At 46.4% G+C, this 16,326-nt stretch overlaps 1 protein-coding gene across 1 annotated transcript in view; it reads left to right on the top strand.

The window, feature by feature from the left end:
* The window catches only part of LOC309797681 (forkhead-associated domain-containing protein 1-like), a gene marked incomplete at both ends in the record, with an annotated part of 79,458 nt that extends 63,591 nt beyond the window's left edge, over positions 1 to 15,867 (top strand). Inside the window, 9 exons of the mRNA XM_082646131.1 lie at positions 1,247 to 1,377; positions 3,627 to 3,716; positions 4,743 to 4,847; positions 8,594 to 8,695; positions 10,577 to 10,700; positions 11,387 to 11,511; positions 14,425 to 14,520; positions 14,945 to 15,165; positions 15,702 to 15,867. Of these exons, the coding sequence (XP_082502257.1) occupies positions 1,247 to 1,377; positions 3,627 to 3,716; positions 4,743 to 4,847; positions 8,594 to 8,695; positions 10,577 to 10,700; positions 11,387 to 11,511; positions 14,425 to 14,520; positions 14,945 to 15,165; positions 15,702 to 15,867 (1,160 nt within the window). The remainder of the gene's footprint in view (positions 1 to 1,246; positions 1,378 to 3,626; positions 3,717 to 4,742; positions 4,848 to 8,593; positions 8,696 to 10,576; positions 10,701 to 11,386; positions 11,512 to 14,424; positions 14,521 to 14,944; positions 15,166 to 15,701) is intronic.
* Between the last annotated feature and the right edge of the window lie 459 nt (positions 15,868 to 16,326).

Here is a 16,326-nt window from a genome sequence, read left to right as displayed (position 1 = left end):
AGAGATATGGGGAGATATATATATGCATAACTGATTCACTTGGTTATAAAGCAGAAACTAACACACCATTGTAAAGCAATTATACTCCAATAAAGATGTTTTTAAAAAATGATACTACAGTAATGGAGTAGTTATCTATTGCTGCATAACAAGTTACCCCAAAATGTAATGGATAAATCCCCAACTAATATTTATGATCTCACCCAGTATCTGTAGTTCAGGAATTTGAGAGGGGGGTGACTTAGTTCTCATGAGTTGCAGTCAAGATGTCGGCTGGGGCATAAGTCATGTCATCTAAAGCCTCGGGGGGAGCTGGAGGATCCCCCTTCAGAATGGCTGCTCATATGGCTATTGGCTGGAGGCCTTAGTCCCTGAGCACACATGCTTCTCTCTAGGGCTGCTTGAGTTTCCCCAACACAGCAGTTGGCTTCCCCCAGAGTGAGTAATTCGAGAGAGAGCAAAGAGGAGGCCACAGTGTCTTTTATGACCCAGCCTGAGAGGAAACAGTCCGTCATTTCCAGAGTATCATATTGGTTACCCATGGCAGCCCTATTCAGGTTGGGAGGGGCTACACAAGGCATGAATTCTAGGTGGTAGGGATCATTGGGGCCATTTTGGAAGCTGGCTGCTGAGAAAAATCATAGGCGCCCTGTAACAAACATAATTTAGCCACTTTGTGTTCTTGGGACATATCGCATCATTTGACCCTTACAATAACTCTGTGTGGGACAGACAGTGGGAGGTGAAATAGCTTGTCCAAGACCACCAAGCTAATAAGTGGTAGAGAGGGGTCCAAACTCAGAGGACTGTGAAACCAACCACCCCATCAATAGTGTCCAGCAGTGCCCTCTGCCACACGCCCGTCTCCTGGCCTCTGGAGAAGAAGTCCTAGACCTTCCCTGTGCTGGGACTTTGTTCCCCAGGTCCATGGTGTGGCCTCTCCTCCCAGGTTTGGCTGGCCTGTGCCCACAAGGGGCCCCCAAAGGCTTCTCCTCTCGCTGGTGCTGACTGCCCCTCATTCTCACTGAAGCCTCAAACCCTGTTCCGTGGACTTTGCTCTCATTCCCATTCCTGCTCTGGGACCCTTGGAAAAAGCCTCCCCAGGTCTAGGCGGGCACCGGTGGTGGCCCAGGCTTGGAAGGTCTTGTCCAAACGTTGGCTGACAGCCATGGTGTTGCCAATAATCCTTCCTGCCTCTTTCACCTCCATGAGTCTTTTGTTTTGGTTTGGTTTGGTTCTTTTACAGAGATGGTGTCATCTTTGCAAAGAGACGTGTTAGTAAAGGATGGTCAAGTTCAACAACTACAACAGGAGGTGAATCAACTGAAAAGTGAGAACAAAGAAAAGGATCACCAGCTCGAAGCCCTCAGCTCCAGAGTGAGTGTCGGGTCATCAGCAAATTGTAGCTGCAAAAAGCAGACACAGTGGAGTTACATGACACACGGTGGTGAGATGAGGCCAGTGCCCAAGGACACAGGGAGGGTAGCTGCTGGGCAGGTGGCCAACTTCTCTGAAGCCTTTCAAAGGACAGTGTGTATGTGGCTCAGAAGAAGCATAATATATTTTCACATCCAGCAAACATTTTCTAACCCCTATTATAAATGAGTTTGTTTAATCCCAGCAACAAACCCACCTATGAGCATATACTGCCAGTACAAAGTTTAATATTAAGCAGAATACGATCTCTCTGTGAGCATGGATGACCACACGGCTGCATCGTGGTCCCAGCACCGCTGGTTCTCATAACTGTCTTCACAGCAGAACGTCTGAAGATCCAGATGCAAACACGCAGACGCTCATTTCTTCCTTAGACTTTAGTGTGTAGAATGTCTCTATGGAAGATGAACGTGGTAGGCAAGCAAAGAGCTTTTTACATGTAACTTTGACTATTTGCAAATCTTGCCTTCAATGCTAACTTTAGAATCCTGCCCCTATAGGATAAGATTTCTCAGTATTTGTATGATGTGCCTGTTTCTGTGAGTCAAGGTAAAACCTCAAAGCTTTCATCTCAGGTGGCAACTCAGAGATTCCCAGAGGCTACCCGATAGCTAGGTCTGCATGGGGGTGGGGTGAGAACAGATCTTGAGGTTCCAAGGAAAGGCACAGTAAGTAACACCTGGAACGTAGTACCATACCCAGTTTGGAGCTGGTGAAAGGCACTGCACGAGCTTTGGGATCAGACAGACCAGGGTCCCATCCCAGAGCTTTCTTTTATTGTAACTTATTTGGCCTCCATTTCCCCATCTGTGAAATGGGGATGACAAAATCGTTTTCCGAGAAGTGGGAGGCTGGTTTTCGTTGTGCTCTTCTGCCTCTGCCCGAGGTCGGGTGCCTGGCCAAGCCCTCTGCATTCGTTTCTCCCAAGCAGAGTGTCTTCCCAGGCATGTGCTATAGCTGTTTAATGTGGGGTGTGTGTGTGTGTGTGTGTGTGTGTGTGTGTGTTGGGGACGGGAAGGGGATGCAGAGCTGGTGCTAAGTAGAAGGAATCTGCAAAGACAGCACCTGCTTGGCTCTTCTACCTCCTGAAGTGCATTTGGATGATTTATGTCCCCGTTTCCCCTTCCTCGTTGACCTCAGAATGAGGTCCCTTCTCCTCTAGACTGTGCTGGCCAATAGCACAAGGGCTCGTCACCACCAAGGGTACTGCTCTTGTGAACATTTGATATGCCTTTTTTTTTAATGACATATATCATGTGTGTTAATTTTAGAAAAATAAGTAGATGACATTGAGAAGAAAAAATAAAAAGAGAGGAGAGGAAATGCTACCTTCAGTAATCAGTGTTAATATTTTCATGTATGTTCTTCCAGTCTTATTTCTATATATTGCCTAGAAATCAATCAATCAATCATTTTATAGTTAATTTATACTATGCACATTTTTAAAATTTTTAAATACTTACTATTTTCCCGTGCTAATAAATCAACGCTCTTATCATTCGTCTTAAAAGCTACATACTTTCTCCTGGATGTACCCAGTGTTATAAAGTGGTCTGCTGTTCTAAACAACACTTGGGTTGTTTCCTCTTTTTTTTTTTCTTCCACTGTTACTGACAATTCTGTGAAGAGCATCCTTGAAACTACAGATTTACTTATTTCTCCAGTCATTGTCCTTAAGGTACATTCCTAAAGTGGGAATTGCTGGGTCAAAAGAAGGCACATCCATCCTTATGCCCTTAATGCCTGTTGCCAAGCCGCCCTCGGGCAAGACAGCTCCGTTTACCCCTCCACACCAGTCGGGGCAGTTGTGTCTTTGAGATGCAACCTGCACAAAAGCCCTAAGATGGACCCGAGCTCACTGGCCCGGCCCCCTCCACCCTCACCGGTCACAGCGTGAAAACATCCCAATTCCTGCACCCTAAGTACCCAGAGTCTACAAAGCTGGATTTCCCCTGCAGTGAAGTTTGCTGGCTTTTGAAGAGGAACTTAGATGCTCTATTCCTCAGAACTCAGGAGAGGGGTGAACTGGGAAGGACTGCAGGATCCCGTGCTCCCATCACACAAATGGTCTCGCCTCTCAGAATTCAGAGGTGTGATTGGGTTATACAGCAGGAAACACTCCTGGGCATGAACACAGGTACTTGGGACCCCCAGCCAAGCCCCCGTGGCCTTGTCCTTTTTCTCCACAGTGCTCAGTGCTGAAAGAAGAGTTACAGAAGGAAGATGCCCAGGAGGAGAAGTGGGAAGCCCAAGAGAAAGAGTTAAAACTCTGCAAAACCGTGCGTTGAACCTCCTGACCCCTAGGTGTCCACTGAAAGCCTAGATTGTGGCCTTGAGGGTTTTGGAGGGGTTCCTTGGCCCATTAGCTAGCACAAGCTCTGGGGCTTTCTGGGTGTTTGTCTGTTAATGTAGTCTCCTAATTCTTTGATTTGCTGGCCTCAAAGAGATGGGTGAAAAGACCATGGAAAACACACTCTCCCCAGATTTTCTGGGCAGTTGGCTCAAGGCCCCTCATCAGGTTTCCCCTGGGGAAAGGGACGGGAGGTGGCCACCGTATGCTGCTAGAAATTCACCGTGGTCCCTACCCCTGGACTTGTGATGCCCAGACTTTCATGATCCACTGTCACAAGTTTTATCACAGCCCTGAACACTGTTATTAACACAACTCTTCTTGAAGTATTTTTACTTAAATACATTCAATTTTACAACAATTCATAAAAACAAAATAAAAAGCAAATGTATCACTGGCCTTGTATGGAAGGTGAACATAAAAATGAATACAATGAAAAGATGACCACTCAATGTAAATGTTCACCCCCTGTACCGGCCCGAACCCTCGTGCACATCACCAGGCATACGTTTTCCATCCGTTGGGAAGGACGGTGCCTGGGACGGAGGCAGGAGACATGTGTTCTTCTCTCTGTCAGGAGCACACTTCTCTGCCTCAAATGAGAAAAAAGAAAAATGTCATTGTTCTTTTCTTCCAAACTGTGCCCATTGTGTCTTCCAAACAGCCCTTATTTAGATTGAACTCAAAAATATGCCCCAAGGAAAGAGACTCTAATGAGTGGATAGGTATCTTGTACTGTTTAATCCAGGATCCATGCTGATCTTCAAAAGAAACTCAAATTTTCCCTCACCCAGCACTTTCATTGCATCCGTTGAAAGAAAGTCTACTTTGCCTCAAATACCTGGAATTGTCCCCCAAGGGAAGGAGTTAACGAATCCCAGACTAGGTTTCTGCCTTAATGAACCGGATGAAATGAGTTGTGAAGTTGACTTCCCTGTTGTTGGAACTCTTTCAGCAAATCCATGACATGGAAAAAGAAATGAGGAAGCTCAGGGTGGAGCTGAAAAGGAGCAGTACCGAGCAGAGCCTGATCTCTATGACGCTGCGGGAAAAGAGCAAGGTATGGCAGGGACAGGTTGGCCTGGGAACCACTCTGGGGCCAGCACTCCACCTGCATCATCTCTGTTCATCCTCACAATGACCCCATGCGGTCTATACTGGTATTAACCCCACTTTACAGTCGGGAAAACTGAGGCTCACAGAGGTGAAGGAAGTTATCCAAGTTCACTTGCATAAAGTAGTTGTGGCAGAACTTGAATCCAGGTCTGCCTGACTCCAAAGCTCCTGTGTGTAACCACAACCCTAGACTGCCTTCAGATCTTAATTGTGAAATTATCTAAGAAAGAATTGATCCATTAAATCAAGTTTGCCAATGATGTTGTTCCAACTTAAATTCTCATATTGTTTTTTTTGTCTTTTTGTTCCATCATTGAGAATGTTTTTAAAAATCTCAACATGTTTGTCATTTGTGTGTTTCTTCTTTTAATATGAACGATGTTTGCTTTATATATTTTGAGGCTGTGTTACTAGGTGCATATAAATTTAGAATCCTAATACCTCCTGTAGAGCAAAACTTTAGATCATCATGAAATGTCCCTTTTCATCTCTAGTAGCGTTTCTCCCTTAACGTCTCCTTTGTCATTTAGCTTCATCACTGGCTTTCTGTTGGTTAGAGTTTTCATACCATATCTTTTTCATATGTTCTCTGTCAATTTTTGTCTTAAGGTTTAGACATATGCCTTCAGATAGCGTATCATTTTTACAAAATCCAGTTTGACAATTTTGACTTTTAGTCCATTTATATCATGTAATTACTCGTGTCCTGGGGTTTAAATCTACCTTCTTGCTCAATACCAGATGTACCATCTGTGGTATGTTCCTTTTTCTCTCCTTTCTTGCCTCCTTCTGAGTGGATGGTTTTCTCTTATTCCACTTTCCCCCTCTATTAGCTTGGAAATATTTCACTTTTTTACTATTCTCTTAGTAATAGTAAGACAATAGCATTCATCCTTGACTCACCAAAATCACACATTAATTAAGTTTTTCACTCTTCTACTATTCTCTTAGTAGTCATCCTGAAGACTACAATATGCATTCTTTTTTTTTTTTTTTTTTTTTTTTTTTTGCGGTACGCGGGCCTCTCACTGTTGTGGCCTCTCCCGTAGTGGAGCACAGGCTCCGGATGCACAGGCTCAGCGGCCATGGCTCACGGGCCCAGCCGCTCCGTGGCATGTGGGATCCTCCCGGACCAGAACACGAACCCATGTCCCCTGCATCGGCAGGCAGACTCTCAACCGCTGCGCCACCAGGGAAGCCCTGCATTCTTAACTTACCAAGAGGCAATAGTAGTTGATAATTATGCCCTTCTCCTTGACAGTGCAAGGAGTTTCAAACACCTTAACTTCACTTACCCCCTCCAGATTTATAAGCCATTGCTGTCATTTTCTAAACTCCTCTTGATACTTAAAACCCCACAAGACATTATTAGTGTTTTTCTATAGTCAGTATCATATCCACACATTACCCTTACTGTTGCTTGTCTTTTCTGCATCTCTGATCACCCACCTGGGTTCATTTTTCTTGTGTCTGAAGAACACCCTTTAATGTTTTCCCTCATTGTGGCTCTGCTGATGACAAATTCTCAAATGTGCCTGTGTGTCTGTCTGGAGATGTATATTTACCTTCAATCTTAAAACACATTTGACTGCGTATTGAATTCTACAATGGCAATTCTTTTCTTTCAGCACATTAGATACAGCATTAGATATGTCACTATTGTCTTGTGGCTCCTATTATTTCTATTTAGAAGTCATCTGTAAGCCTAACTGTTGTACCTTTGCATAATCTGTCTTTTTCTCCGGTTGCTTTTAAGATTGTCTTTTCCCTTGATTTCCAGCAGTTTTATTATGGTTTATCTAGGTGTGGATTCAGTTTTATTTACCTCGTTGAGTTCGTAGGGGCTTCTTGAATCCCTGGCTTGGTGTTTTGCCTTAGTTCAGGTGCTTGAGCTCTGTACCACACAGGCAGTGGGGAGCTACTAAGGCTTCTGAACAAGTGACTGATGCAATGACATTCGTGGACAGTAATCAGGGTGAAAATGGTAGTTACAATTTCTCACGTACTAGGAGTTACCTTGAACATTTCATCTCTTCATCTTCACAACAGCGCTGTGATCTAGAAATCATCCTCTCCATTTTACAGATGAGAAAGTCAAGGCTACTAGTTACTAGTAAAGTAACTAGCCCAATGGCACAGTCGGTTTTGTCTGACTCCAGGTTCGTCTGACTTCAGTGACCCTGGCATAGCAAACAGCCACATGCTACTGTTTACACTGAAATTAATGAAAATTAACTAAAATTTTTAGTTCAGTTCCTCCGTCACACCATCCCCATTTCGAGTGCTCGATCCCCAGATGTGCCTGGTGGCTGCCGTATTAGACAACACAGCCTCGCTCAGAGTACCTGTATCATTGCAGAAAGTTCTGTTGGACAGAGCTGCCTTACAGCTGGGTAACTCTCACAGTACCGTTAAGATTGCACTGGAAGAAACTAAACTCGAGGCGAGGAGGCCACTTGTCACAGTCCAGCTTGCATGTGAGAGGGATTGGAGGACAGGCATGAGACCCCCGAGTGTGAGAGAGGGAGCAGGGCGGCCGCTGAAGGTGACTCTGATGCTTGGGGACGGGAACGGGGGCTGTTCATGCAGAGCACAGATAAGGGCAGAGTCCAAGGCTGGACTTGGCTTTTGCAGCATATGAAAAAGGCTGCTGACATAGAAGTCAGAGCATGTTTAGACCTGGGAGAAAACTAAGGCCCAGAGAGCTTAGATGACTTTTCCAAGGTAACGGAGCTGGGTAGAGGCTCTTCCACTGGACCACACTACTCAGAAGAAAGCTCTTAAGGGCTTTTCTGGGTCTTTTATTACATCCCTGTGATCCCCCTCTTCAGATCCCTAAAAAAACAGCCTGTGAATTTGTTTCAGCACAAAAACTTTCCATTTATTTACGAGAGTTTGCCTCATTTCCTGTTAGTGCCAGGGCCCAGGGCTCAGCAGGTGCATCCAAGAACTGAGCAGCTGCGAGGCCTACACTGGCCAGCCAAGGGTAGCGTGGAGCACGTCCAAGCTTACCGTGTGTTGACTGTTACCCAAGCAAGGGGGGAAAAGTAGGCAAGCTTCTCCACTTTAAAGGCCTCCCTTGGCAGGCTGCAATTCTTAATAGACATTGCTTTGGCAAGCCTCCAGAGAGGTTACCACCAGTGAGTGTGCTCAAAGTGGTAACGACAAACAGTTATGATAATAAACCCAATCATAACATTTCCAAGTACCCATCACGAGTTATTAGAACGAGACTGTACGGCGGACATTCCCGTCCACCTTTCATAGGTTACAACAGTACTTAACACACTCACAGAGCCCTTAAGCACTATTCCAAACATCGAATCCCCACAATAACTCTATGCAGTGATACTAGTATCATCATCCCCATTTGACAGATGAGGACACTGAGTCACGGAGCAGTGAAGTAACTTTCCGAGTGTCGTACGGCTGGTTAGGGACCGAGCTGGGATGGGAGTGTGCGGTAGAACATAGTTGAGCCCCGGGTGCAGAGCTCGGCCCTTTCCCCTAGGGGGGAACTCCCTGTGAGTTTGCCTCCACCCTGTGCATGCCTGTGACCCCTGCTGCTGGGCTGCAGCTGTCCCTACCCCTCAGGGACTCCCCCACTGCCATTAGCCCCCCCAGAAGAGTTTCCCCAGAGGGCATGATGATCACATTAGCAGCAAGCCCTCGGTTTCATCATCCTTTCAGGTTGAAGAGAAGCTTCGGCAGGATTCCAGAAGGAAATTGCTTCAGCTGAAAGAAATGAGGAACAGAGCAAACCTCATTAAAGCCAATTTGGAAAGGGCAGTAGGTCAGGTAGGCGTGCTGCAGAGCCCCTTCACGGGCCCATGCTCTCCACGGAATCCCGCACCCAAGCGGCCGGCAGGGATGAATGAGGAGGAAGACGGCCTGCCTTAGTTCACCCACTTATTTTCTATACGAAGAAGTGTCTAGAAAGAACTAGAGCTGAGATTCTATCTAGATCTAGAGTCTGAGCTTTTAACCACGATGCTCTACTACTTCGCTATTAGTTACTAAGCTAAGCATCATTTTTCTGTGTTTTGAAGAAAGTTTCGTGAACCTTTGTCCCGCCCCCAAAGGTAGTGGAAATGACTCCTGCGTTAGTCCTGTCCCCCATCAGCTGCAGTTCCCCTTCCCCTCATTTCAGATGAAGATCAACAGTTCTCGGGAAACTCAGCAGTATTTGCTGCAAGAAGAGTTACGGCAGCATCTGGCAGAGAAGGAGAAGCTGACCGAGGAAAGGCTACAGCAAGAGGAGAAGCTGAAAGCCAGAGTCAAGCGGCTAATGGCAGAGAAATCGGTAAGGTGGTCCCCATCCTTCTCTTTACTACTGGAAACTGATGAAATGGGCTTTCCTATGAGAAGCAGAGGGCATGTACTTAGATGGAGGAATCTCAGCAACTCCTTGTTGGGAACTAAATTAATTAAAGAGGGTGAATGATGTAGGAGGAATTAACATGAAGCTTGAATCCTAAAACTCAGAGATCAACTTGAAGATCAACTTGAAGAGGCAAGGTTATTGAAATGTCTAGAAATGTTACTTTGTCTATATACCGCAGCTGATTTTATTGATACAAATCCCAGTCGTTACTGCGGCTCCTGGTTTGTGTCTAAGTGTGTGCAAGACCAACCAATAGTATTTCAGTCTTTCTCTTCATGCATATCAGGGGAAACACATGGCCCAAACTGCTACTTACTTTTCCAGAAACCAGCCAATTAGAGGATACTTTACAGTGGCACCTCTCAACTCAAAGGTGTCCATGGATCATATGGGGATGTTGTTGAAATGCAGATTCTGACTCAGCAGGTCTCGGGTTGGGGGAGCCTGGGATTCTGCATTTCTGAACAGCTCCCAGCTGGTACCGATAGCACAGCTCTGCAGACTACATTTTCAGCCACAAAGTCTGAGAAGAAGGTTTTCCCCAAGTTGGCCGATAAGAACCACCTGGGGCTTCCCTGGTGGTGCAGTGCGTTGAGAGTCTGCCTGCCGATGCAGGGGACACCGGTTCATGCCTCGGTCCGGGAGGATCCCACATGCTGCGGAGCAGCTGGGCCCGTGAGCCATGGCCACTGAGCCTGCGTGTCCGGAGCCTGTGCTCCGCAACCGGAGAGGCCACAAGAGTGAGAGGCCCACATAACGCAGAAAAAAAATAAATAACTAAAAGCCCCTCCAGGGACTTCCCTGGTGTTCCAGTTGTTAAGACTCTGTGCTTCCGCTGCAGGGGGCGCGGTTTCGATCCCCGGTCAGGGAACTAAGATCCCGCATGCCTCATGGTGCAGGCAAAAAAAAAAAGCCCCTCCAGGAGCAAATTTGATGTGATTGTTCAGAGATGAGACCAGAATGACAACAAGTGGAAACCCAAGCTTAGAAGAACATTAGAAGAAAAAAAGAAATAAAACATGGGGAGGGAACATAGGGGGGATCTCTTATTTATAATGATGCTAAGTAGGTAGGAAAGTTGGAAATCTTCCTAGATGTGACTTTGTATTCGAAATGAAATTTTTAAATTCCTTCTCTGCTGAAGCCCTGTAATGATATTTTCCAAGGTACTAAGTAAGTGACAGGGTTTCTGCTAATCCATGATTTGTTCATGTTTCTTCAAATACAAGAGAGTGAGATTGTGATCACTGATAAAGCTGCTGTCCTCACCATTCTGGCCACAGGAGCAGTCCTTCAGTGATCTAGGAGCCAAGTGCAAAGGGTCCCGACATGAGGAAGTCATTCAGTGTCAGAAAAAGGCCTTATCTGAGCTTCGTGCGCGAATTAAAGAACTTGAGAAGGCCAGCTTGTCAAGTAAGTTTCCTCCTGCCTAGTCACCCCTCTGTGCTGAGAACCATGGGCCCCAGACTTGAGGGTTCACTTTAGGGACTAACCAATTTGCCAGGACCACCATCTTCTATCCCCATCATTTCATAACTAAAAAAACATAGTTATAAAAAAAAGATGGGCAGGAAAAAAAATAGATGTGTAGGCATGAGCTCAGAGTCAAGAGCAGGCCTTGATATTAAATAAACAGGATTTCATGAAAAACTCAGAACCTTGTCCTTCTTTTTCTTATTTCACTGTGGCCCAGTGGAAACTTTTTCATAGACGCATGCTGTGCAAGGACCAACCTTGGGGAACTTCCCAGGATAAATACCCTGTTTAGAGGGAATAGGGCTTTCAAGAAACCAAGCTTGCTGCTGGGTGGAGCCCTGGGCTAGGACACAGAAGCCTGGGTTCAAGTCCATCCTCACACCTGTGGCCGAAGGTTCCCCCTCAGTGCCCCCGCCCTGGGAGGCTGCAGCCTCATATGAGCTGTGTGGCCTTGGACAAGTCATGTCACCTCTCTGGGCCTCGATGCCTCACCTGCCAAGGGAGGATGGTGAGCTAATTAGTACTGGCCTGTGGTAAGTGTCCAGTAAATAGCAGCTGTGACTTTTACATGCAGTAACTTCTTCCTGAGCCTTTCTTTTGAGTGTAAATTATTTCTTTTATAGACCACAAGGACCACATGGATGAATCATTTCTAGACTTAAAGACCCTCGGGATGGAAAAAAATGTTCGGAAAATATTGGATGCAAAACCTGACTTGCCAACTTTTTCAAGAGTAGAGATCGGAACGGTAACCAAAGAAACTTTGTCTCTGCATTGACTGACACGTGGGGAGGGTGGGCATGAGGACAGACACTAGCCGTGTGCCCTGGCACCACTGTATACATCATTGGTTCGAGGCCAGGTCCTCCCTGATGGGCTAACACCTGTATGGACTGGTTGGTGCCTGGCCGTACCAGGGATCCAATGTTTGAATAGAAAGGCGGCTTCCCATCGTGTACAGCATGATATAACATTGCACTGATGCTGGCCCGGACAATCTCTGGGCCCTCCTTTTCACATCACATGTTATATTCTGCAGAAAATATCCAACAAGCTAATGTACAACATTATGCCATGAGCTTGCCTAACATTTGCTTTTTGCTATAAACTGAAAAACATGAACACATAAAGGGCAGCAGAAGGGAGCCATGATGATTAAGAAGACACAAGTTCTAGAATCAGAGACCTGTGTCCTAATCCCAGCTCTGCAAGCTCTGTGACCTTGGGCAGGCTCCTAACCTTTTTGGGACTTCAATTTCCCAGCTGTAAAATGATGATGGAAAAATTAAAGGAGATCATTATGTAAAGTGCTTATCCCAGTGCCTAGCTCATAGCGAGCACTTTAATAGATGATAGTTATTATTGTCAAACAGTTTTTAAAGAGTATTGTCCAAGAAAACCTTCCTTTCTTAGGGAGCATAGTTTGTGTTTTCCAGGATTTTCAGAAGTAATTTGATTGTTAGGTTGAAGGTGCCCTGTATCCTAAATGGATGTTTGATCGGGTGTTTGATTGACACATGACAATGGACAGCTCTGATCAGCGTGGCTTGCTGCGGCAGCTGGTCTAAACCAGCTTTTGGAAAACATAATAAAGCCATCCTCTCTGTACCAGCATTTTCTCCTACAATTTTTCTAGACATTTGCTCACACGTCTAGAGATGTGAGTCTTCAGAAATGTGTTGGTTTTCCTGATAAAATCGAACCTTCCTTCTCTGAGGCTGGGAGTGGAGGGACCGTCTCCAGGTGGGGAGCTCAGCTGGATCTCATGTCCTGATGGTCCTGCTTCCAAGATTGACCTTCCCCTTGGCAACAAGCCCTCATCCCACCACTGACACCACAGAGCAGGAAACCTCCCAACTCTCAATCCTCCAAGGTTGGCAGTAATTAAACGAAAGAGCAGGAGGAAGAATAGCTGACATCTGTGAACTGCTTACTGTGTGCCAGGCGTTGAGCTCAGCCGGCTCCATGCCTTATGTCATTGAACCATCGTAGCAGCCTTGTGTCATAGTTACTATTATTGTCCCCATTTAACAGATAAGAAAAATTAAGGCTTCAGGAGGTCAAGTACCTCACCCAAGGTCACAGAATAATGATTGAAGACACACCAGGGGTGTGTCCCTGGTGGTGTGTCTGCTAGCCTGCAGAGACCGGGTGGGGACTGCGTGCTTGGATCCTGTAGCCCAGGCTCTTCCTTAGTGACCCTCCCCTCAGGAAAAGAGGGGGCGTCTGGAGAGGTACAGAGGATGCAGCTCAGGGTAGCTGAAGACACTGAGCAGCATCTCAGGTTCTTTTTGCAGCAGATCTGCCCGGTTTATTGTCATCTTCAGATACCCTCTTTTATTCTCATCTCCATAGATACATAGACAAATATGTCCACTCTTGTCTATCACAGTCACTTGGGGGCCTTTATATTTTTGTAGTTGTTTTTTTTAAAATCTCAGAGGTTTTCAGGGTAGTGCCAACAAATGCTAGGGCTAAGAGATGCTCATGGCAAGCATTAAAAGCCAATTTATTTTTTAAGGAGTCTTATTATGGTTATTTGTGGTCGTTCAGATCAGGTCCCCTATTCAGTCTGGTGGCCTTTCCATGCAGTCAGTTGGGCTTCCAACAGCCAGCTGGCTGGTTGGGGCCTTAGGGAGATGCAGCTGCAAACACTATCTGCATTGTCTCTGGAAAGGTTCTGAAGGGATGCCCACCCACCAGGTTCCAGAGCTAGGAGAAGGTTGGGCCAAATTTTGTGAGGGTATGGTTTCTGCTGCACAGAAATGAGATTCCTTTAATAAAAAGGAGGGAGGCTATTTTCCACTTAACCTTCATTCGTTCATTCAACAAACATGCCCACTATGCACCACTCATTGCCAGGTGCCATGCTGGGCACAAGGAGGGAGATAGTGAGCAAAAGCCGCATGGTCCCCATTTTTCTGGAGCTTGTCTTCTCAACATCAGCGGTACTGATTTTTTGAGCCAGGTAACTCTTTGTTTGGGAGACTGCCCTATGCATCGTGGGGTGTTTAGCAGCATCCTTGTCCTCTACCCACTAGACGCCAGCAGCAATTATGACAACCACAAATGTGCCCAGGCATTGCTAAATGTCCTGGAGGGGGTATGGTGGCCAGAGTCACCCCCGGTTGAGAACCACTGGCCTAAAGGGAAGATAGACGAGACGGTGGCCAAAGAACGGCACAAGTGATGCATCATTTCAAAGGCAGTCGTGCTCTGAAGGGGTAGGAACACAGTCATAAAGAAAGCAGTTCACAGAGTCAGAATGGATTTAAAACCAACTCTCTTGGCATGGACATATATACACACACACGCTACCAAAGGTAAAATAGATAGCTAGTGGGAAGCAGCTGCATCGCACAGGGAGAGCAGGTCGGTGCTGTGTGTCTACCTAGAGGGGTGGGTTAGGGAGGGTGGGAGGTAGACGCAAGAGGCAGGGGATATGGGGATATATGGATACGTATAGGTGATTCACTTTTTGATACAGCAGAAACGAACATACACCATTGTATAGCAATTATACTCCAATAAAGATGATATAAAAAATCAACTCTCTCAAATTATTTTTTCCAGTTCTTGCATTATTCTTTGGGTTATTCTTCTGGATGTAGAAAATCATAATGGAATGCCAAGTGAGTTTTTTTCTTTTGTTTTATTTCAGCCTCAAAATGGCCTTTCCAGCCCAGGGTCCATCATGGTCTCTGAGAAGTTAGGGAAAACGGATGTGGCTGAGGCTTTAGATCTTAGTGAAAAGCTGGTAGGTATACCCAGCATCAGTCCCCTCCTGTCCAAACCTGCGTGCCCTGCAGATAGTTTAAACATCAACTCCACATACATGTTTAGTTGTTACAGTAGGTCCACGAGACCCATCTCCTATCCCAGCATGGGCTGGAAATTGCAGAGCCCAATTCCTTGCAAGACTGGGTAGTAAGAATGAATGTTTATGTCTGTTGTCATTCCCCCTCCACCCCTCCCCCCAATTCTCAAAAAGGCATAGTGTAAATGGATGCGGGGGAAAATGAAAGTCCTACTAAAAGCCCCAAATGCACTCATTTGCAAAGCATGTGTTTCTTCTCTGCAACTGCAGAAAATGAATGAAACAGAATTAGACGTTTGCCTCCTCAAAGTGGCCACCAGCGGTCTTGGGCCAGGCCTCTTACCTGTGAAACGCTTTCTCGTAGTACTTGGATATGAGCAAAACCCTCGGGACTATGCTGAACATCAAAGATATGTCAGGTCACGTGTCCATGAAACACCTCTCCCCAAAAGAGAGGGAGAGAGTCCACCAGCTTCGACAAAGAGACCTGTACCTGGTGTTTGATAAGATCACCCTACTCAAGAACCAGCTGCAGAGGAAAGAGGAGCTTTTGAGACGATACGAGAAGGACATTGAACAGCTCAAGTATGGCCCGTGTCCCCGGCAAAAGGCCCAGGCCTCCATTCTCCAGGCTAAACCTCGGCGCAGCTGCAGACCCGTAGGGACCAGGACAAGAGGACAGAGGCCTGGGTGTGGAGTGGGGAGGCGGGATGGTGACTCAGGGCCTGATGGACCCAAGTCTCTGGGCAAGAAAGCAGCAGTTAAAGTACCCTACTGTTAAGGAATAAGGTGCACCTTTTATAAATGTGTCTGATGTTTCACCATGTGTGTGCTTTTCGTAATTCCAGCGTATTTTCAGTGGTATCCGTTCCCCCACCCTCTCTGGGAAATTGGGAGGGGCTGGTAGCATAACCGTTGCCCCCTTCATGCTGCACGTCCACAGCCAATGGGCTATTTATTCTGCCCTCTAGTCCCCACATCTTCAGCCTTCCCCCAACTTGTAAGGAAACCGCGAAGCCAAGCGTATATGGAAGTGTTCTGAGGATCTCCCAGGTCGGGAGCATTGGTGGTGAGTGAGAAAGCTGAGGAGAAAAGAGACTTTGTCTCTCCTGTGTGCTCAGGCAGAGCAAAGTGTCGGTTCAGATGTACCAGTCACAGGTGGCAAAGCTGAAGGACGACATCTGCAAAGAGGCCAAAGAAAAGGCGCTGCTGAAGGAGGCCCTGGCGCACATGGAAGAGCGGCTGCACCAGGAGAAGAGGGTCACCAGGGCGATCAGGCAGCAGAAGGTGAGAGGTCCCTGCTCGGAGCAGAGCCTCTGAGGCTGCCCCTCAGCTCCCTTTAGAAACAGCCAACTGAGGTCCCAGTGGGATCCAGGCAGCACAGAATGCATTCGCTCATTGCAAAGGAAGGTGGCAGAATAGCTTTAGCGTTAGGCAGACTTAGGTTTAGACTCTTGTTCTGCCATTTACTGTGTGACTTCAGGCAGCTTTTTTTTTTAACATCTTTATTGGAGTATAATTGCTTTACAGTGTGGTGTTCGTTTCTGCTGTATAACAAAGTGAATCAGCTATATGCATACGTATATCCTCACATCCCTCCCTCTTGTGTCTCCCTCCCACCCTCCTTATCCCACGCCTCTAGATGGTCGCAAAGCACTGAGCTGATCTCCCTGTGCCATGCGGCTGCTTCCCACTAGCTATCTGTTTTACATTTGGTAGTGTATATATGTCCATGCCACTCTCTCA

This window comes from Mesoplodon mirus (genome assembly GCF_964341445.2).
Source record: "Mesoplodon mirus genome assembly, contig: HAP1_SCAFFOLD_880, whole genome shotgun sequence".
Lineage (NCBI taxonomy): Eukaryota > Metazoa > Chordata > Mammalia > Artiodactyla > Ziphiidae > Mesoplodon > Mesoplodon mirus.
The sequence above is the reverse complement of the archived record's forward strand: the minus strand, read 5'-3'. Positions and strand labels throughout refer to the sequence as shown.